Here is a 6,000-nt window from a genome sequence, read left to right on the forward strand (position 1 = left end):
TTAACCATACCACGTATTCTACGTTTAAATTTAGCGGCGCTGGACTGTTCCCTTTTTTGATTATTTCCAAATAATAGATTTTCCAGGATGCTCAAAATAAGCCTTTGTTTCATTCGACCCAAATATCTTACCGCCCACCCACATTTCTTTGGGTTTAGAAATAGGAATCCCCGTAGTAAATATTTTCTTGTTACCAGATTTGTTACGCAAAAAATAATGCTTAATGAGCACATGAAACTCACTTTTTTTTCTATTTTCGTTCAAATCCATGAGGTTGGCTGCTTTCAGTGGCTGTCAAACTCAAACTAAATGGCGGAGCCTGGTTAAAATTTTACAGTAGGCTATTAACCGTTGGCAGTTAACGGGAACAGTATTATATTAAAACTAACTGCGTGGGAAATTCAAAAAGGCAGTGGCTTTTCAAATTGCTCTCGTTTCACCCAAAACTGAAACCATGATGCGAAAATTTGTGATTAATTTTAAAAAGATTTACTCAAAGAAATTTAATTAAAACAAATAAATTTAAATGAAATTTATCGAAATTGGTTTAAACTAAATTAAATAAAGCCAAATACTACTATATACGTACTATATTTAAATTTCTTTCAATGCTTAGTGACAACGACTTTTGCTTTGAATTGACAGCCCTTCCAGTATTTCGCACAACAAGCACTTGATTAATGATTTACGGCAAATTATTATCTTTTTTAATATTCTGTTACTTTTTTTCTATCGCCGCTGCAGTAATACATACATATGTACATATCTATGTAGGTACAAGAAGTGAAAGAAAAGTGAAAATCGGAATTGATAAATGAGAAAAAAGGCGCAAGTTAATTGTTGTTAACTTGACGCTATTTAGGCGTGCACAAGCACGCGAAGATTACCAAGCGGCGATTGTATGCCATTGTGGAAAGCAATTGCAATAGAAAACTATACAATAGCACACACATGGAAACATCTATGTGAGTAAATAATAAAAAGAAAAAAATACTTTTAGAAAAGAAACAAAAAATATATATTATTTCAAGCAGTGCAAACGCAGAAAAGTGAGTGGCACTCAAGCCAGTTTCACGCGGCAAAAGTGATGGGTATAACAGCGGCAACTACACCATCTTCATCAACAGCAACATCAGCACGAACTCAGTCATCTTCTTTCACCACTACAACCATCATCAACGTCAACTTTATGGCAAGCACTATCGCCCGCCATCATCAATGTTGGTGGTGGTGCTGAGGATATCCTCACTCAACGACACTTTTTAAACGACTTCCAAAAAAGGAGGAGGTAATCAGTTCGTCGGAATATATATTTTTTTTTGTTTGTATATTACCGCATAACTTTGGACCACGTCAACCGATAATTCTTTTTGCATCGGAAAGGTAGTGTCTCAGACGTGGTGCCATACTAATCTGGTTTAGATCCGCTCATGGGATCATGAAAAAATTAACGTTACTCCTAAATTTTTATATGAGAATTGAAGTCGGTTTTGTTTTTTGCTTAAAAATTACTAGTTAATACGAATATTCGCATTCACTCATCCAAACAGCTTGTCGAAAGCAGGCAAGTCCTCGCACCGTAGCTGACAGCGCACCCATTCACTTGCTGGCGAGCATACGGCCGCAGATATGCATCACTGCCTGGTGACGACGCCACAGCAAGTGTGCAACATTTTGTTGCAAGTATTCGCTTGCATACAAGTCGTAAGAAGTGCTAGTATTTATCTGGGGGAAACAAATATCTTAGCTTATTCTTGCATTAATAGGACGTGAACAAGCGTCGAGTGGGGTTTTGAAGTTGCGAGTTGTATGTAATAGGTTGCTCTCTTGTAGGAGTAGTAACACTTAGCTGTTCCTGCTGTCTTTTACTTACGTATGTATGTACGTATATTGTTGTTTTTTGCTGTTGTGTGTAGTGTTGCATGCCCATAACTACTTTGTTGCAACGGTGTTACACAAAGTGGCTACAATCCACGCACACCTAGCCGCTTACCTTCTTCTCATTCCATTCTGCCATTGCCGGTTAAGCTACATTTTAAAATCGGCTGACCATGGCCGTGTGCAACGGACCTATAAAACTGCACGCACACACACACCACTATGTGTACTCGTATTTAAGAGCATGCCACCCATAATTTACTAATTTACATATGTACATACATACATATGCACATCGGTGGAGAATGGCATATTTGCATATTTATTGCTATTACAAGTGGCATTTGATTGCGAGCTGTGAATGCCGTATTTGGTTAGATATGCGATTACCTATGCACAGGCATACATATGGTACATATGTAGATAGGCAAACGCACATACCTTGCAGGAAATTAAGCTAGTTTGTATCTAACTTTTAACTACCCTGCAGTCTACTATGTAGTTGTAAATTTTTATTACTTATTTCCAACTTTTTAAGGGCAAAGGCCGCAAAAAAATGTGAACTGGTTTCCTCTGCATTTTACATTACACGTTCCGCTGTATATGAAAATGATAATATAAAATTCCGGACTTCATTTTATTTGTCCTGAATGGGAAAATGCATCTTTGAAGTGCAGAAAAAAGTGTTTTCAAAGCAATTTTTAAATAGAAGCTTGTTTAAATAAAATAAATAAAACAAACTCCCGATGAAGTCTGCATGACTTTACAACCCATTTTAAGTTGGTTCTGTTATAGGTAATTAAAAATCAGGCACTTATCTAGCAGAAGTCGTGGCCATTGCATTTTCTTTTTTCTAATGCATCCGAGTTTTGAATGTCGATTTGCCTCTACATTGGTATCAAATGGTATTAAAGGTGTGTACTCGTACGTAGGGAAAATTTATTGGCCCATTGCATGAAAAATTGCAATTACAAAATGAGTAAAGAGGGTAAAGCTCAAAAAAGCTATGAGTTAATGCTATATTCCGAAGGGAAAGGTTCATTAACAAATGAATTTAGAGCTTACATTTTAGTGGCAGATATTTTTAATGACAAAGGGTGTTCTGCGTATGGCAGATCGTGGTCGAAACACAAATATATACATATATCTACAGCCACGTGAAAGAAAATGAGTCAAGATAGTTTGACAAATTTTGGCGATTTTTGCTTTATTTGCCATACGGAGGCGTCGTAAAACTGAAGGTCCCTTCATAAGACGCACACCACAAATTGGATTAGAAGCTCGGCCAACACTTGGCAAAAGTGTAAGCGTCTAAATATTGTCATTAGTTTTGTATAAAAGTTCAGTTCATTCTAAAACAGACACCATGCATATAAGTATATCTACACATTTCAAACTTTTTATAAAAATTCAAAAAAGAAAAATTTTATTCAGAATCTTTAGAAAAAATGATGGTGCAAGTTTCAAGTTGCAGATAAATCCCTTCGATTTTTGTTAATTTTTCCTTGTTACCGGTATTACGCATTTTATTTTTTACAAAGTATGTTCGACAACGAAATATAATTGTTAATTTTTTTGATATATTTTTTATTTAATCATTTTTACGCTAATACCGATTTTCAGCAAACTTTTGGATTATTTACAAACGTGGTAGAGAAATTTCTACTCCAAGATTGGCGAGATTTTTTAATTGACTCCGAAGTGACTCCTTCTGCATTCTTGAAATCATTCTTAACCACCTCCAAAATATGCTGACCAACGGCGATGAGGTATATTGTGTTTATTTGCAAAATTTTTACAGTAGGTTCCAGCTTCATTGAATATTCATCAATTGTCATTAATCATTTCCTGCCCATGCACAGTGGTACCGTAGTAGGTCATTCGAAAAAAATATTGATGTATCATTTTGACATCATATCTTGCCTAATTACTAAAAAACAGCTACTCTATCTAACAGGGAATACAAAAAAAAAATATAATAATTTTCTAACGCGAAAGCTCCGTTTCATCCGTGGAAAGTGAACACTTGCTTATTATTTCTAAAACTATGCAATAATTTAAGTGAATCGCTGAGAAGATTTTGATCAATTATATTTACTTGTCAAAACTTTTTTCATATGGAGCTGAAAGCTGAAGGTATGTAGAATATTCCAAGTATGTGATTTTTTCTTTAAAGTGTCTTAATAGTAATTTAAATATAATTTTAAATAAGCGGTAACAAGTAAAAAAAAAATGCCTTTTCCGATTTATCAAAGTTTCTTAGTTAAATTTTCAGTTTTTATTGTTTTAGAAAGAAAAAACAAATATTTTTTATTTAATTTAATTTTTAGAAAACTTATTGCTAAAGGCAACACACAGTATTAAACTAAGACCTCCTCGTTAACAGATCTTTCAATTAGTCTTTCGAAAGACAGAAAATAACTTTCAAGATAATTGCAAGAGTTGACTATTGTCTTACGAAATAATTTTGTTTTTCGAAAACAGTTAGCCAGAATGGCCGGTAAATGCGGTGATTATTGAAATGATCAATTAAAGATTGCAAACGATAACAAAAAAGAAAGAAAATAATGCTCTTTTTGAGAAAGTCGACCATTTTCAAAATAATCCTGCCCAACTATAAGCCTTCTTTCAATGGATTCTACGCTACATATATATACATACGTACGTACATACATAAGTATATAGTTATTTCAAAACTATTTGCTACTTTGATTGCACTTTCCGCATAATTGAATTCCGTTGCTACCAAAAACAACAAAAAAAAATTTAAACTTTTCAGGTTAAACTAAAATAGCCCAGGTAGCCTTTCTCACCGAAGGGTCTTCAACGAAATTGCTGCTATTAACTTAAAATGCCCGAAAGCAAACCGAAAATTTCTTTACTTACAAACACACAGAAATATGCAGTACATACATGGTGCAACTAAATAACTACTTACCACGCTGATTGTTGTTGTTTGTTGTTGTTGGTGTAGTGCTGCCATTATTGCCAATATTTGAATTTGAATTCGATGAATTGCTATAGAAATTATTGGTGTGGTTTGTGAGACCATTCGAGTTTCTAATGGACGTTGTCAGCGGCGAGCCCAAGCCATTGTCAACATCAGCACCAACGACGCTGCCGATGACGGTGCCGCCACCACCACCACCACCACCACCACCAGCGCTTGCAACGTGACCAGCAACTTCGTTGGCGGTTGTGGTGTTTGTATTGATATCAGCTTGTGTTGTTGCTGTTGTCATGTTGTTATTATTTGTATTGGCGCTAGAGGCCAAGCAGTCAGCTATTTGCTGTCTGGCGCTTATTGTCTGCAGTGCTTCGCTATTAGTTGGTGAGTTGTTTTGCCTGAGCGGCAACGTGCAACACCCTTATTGTTGCAAGGTGTTGCCCTCACTTGCAAAGGCTCCGGTGTCTTCAGTGGTGGCGAAATGCTGCAAAATTTTTGTATAACTAATATCAAAAGCAAAAAAACGGGCGCAAGAGTTTAAAGGCGAACGAAATAAAGGCGGCTGCCACTTCAAGTCGTAGCTGTGTAGTGCCACTTCTTTTACTTATTTGTTGCACTTTTTGAAAATTTCTGCTGTGTTTAGACGTTAACTTTTTTTATTAAACAAATTTGTTGCCTCTTTTATTGTTGTTATTTGATGTGTTCAGCAGTCGGGCCAATTGTGTGCTCTGGCAACATACATACATATTTTGTTTTTTATTTTTACTAGCTTAGCAATGCACTCAATTTGACAGCTGTTAAATTTGTTACTAGTGTTGATTCAACCGTTGCCGTTAGTGCGGCAGTTGCATACATACATCTGTATGTACATATGTACTTGGGAGTAACTATTACAACGTTGTCATGTTTTATTTTATGCTCTTGGCGCAAACATTTTTGAAATCATCGTTTTTTTTTGGCTTCGGACAAACTAAATTCATTTTCCGCTTAAGTTTGATGTTTACCCTGAAATTAGAGCGTAAAAATTTTAGTTAGTCATGAACAAATAGTGTTTCAATTGAAATTTGTTGAACTGCACTCAAGTATGTACATATGTATAGTTATTACATATGTACGTTTATAGTAGCTACAGTGCTATCTGGGTCGAGTGAACTAATTAATGCAAGACCAGTTCA

At 35.5% G+C, this 6,000-nt stretch overlaps 1 protein-coding gene across 3 annotated transcripts in view; it reads right to left on the minus strand.

Moving 5' to 3' along the window:
- The window catches only part of LOC108362183 (myb-like protein AA), a 40,684-nt gene extending 34,857 nt beyond the window's left edge, over positions 1-5,827 (minus strand). For all 3 annotated transcript variants that reach the window (XM_017615053.1, XM_017615052.1, XM_017615054.1), the window contains exon 1: positions 4,817-5,827. In XM_017615053.1, the coding sequence (XP_017470542.1) occupies positions 4,817-5,120 (304 nt within the window). In that variant the 5' untranslated portion in view covers positions 5,121-5,827. The remainder of the gene's footprint in view (positions 1-4,816) is intronic.
- Between the last annotated feature and the right edge of the window lie 173 nt (positions 5,828-6,000).

The sequence above is a fragment of the Rhagoletis zephyria genome, unplaced genomic scaffold (genome assembly GCF_001687245.7).
Source record: "Rhagoletis zephyria isolate East Lansing unplaced genomic scaffold, Rhagoletis_zephyria_1.1 Rzeph_scaffold_00956, whole genome shotgun sequence".
Lineage (NCBI taxonomy): Eukaryota > Metazoa > Arthropoda > Insecta > Diptera > Tephritidae > Rhagoletis > Rhagoletis zephyria.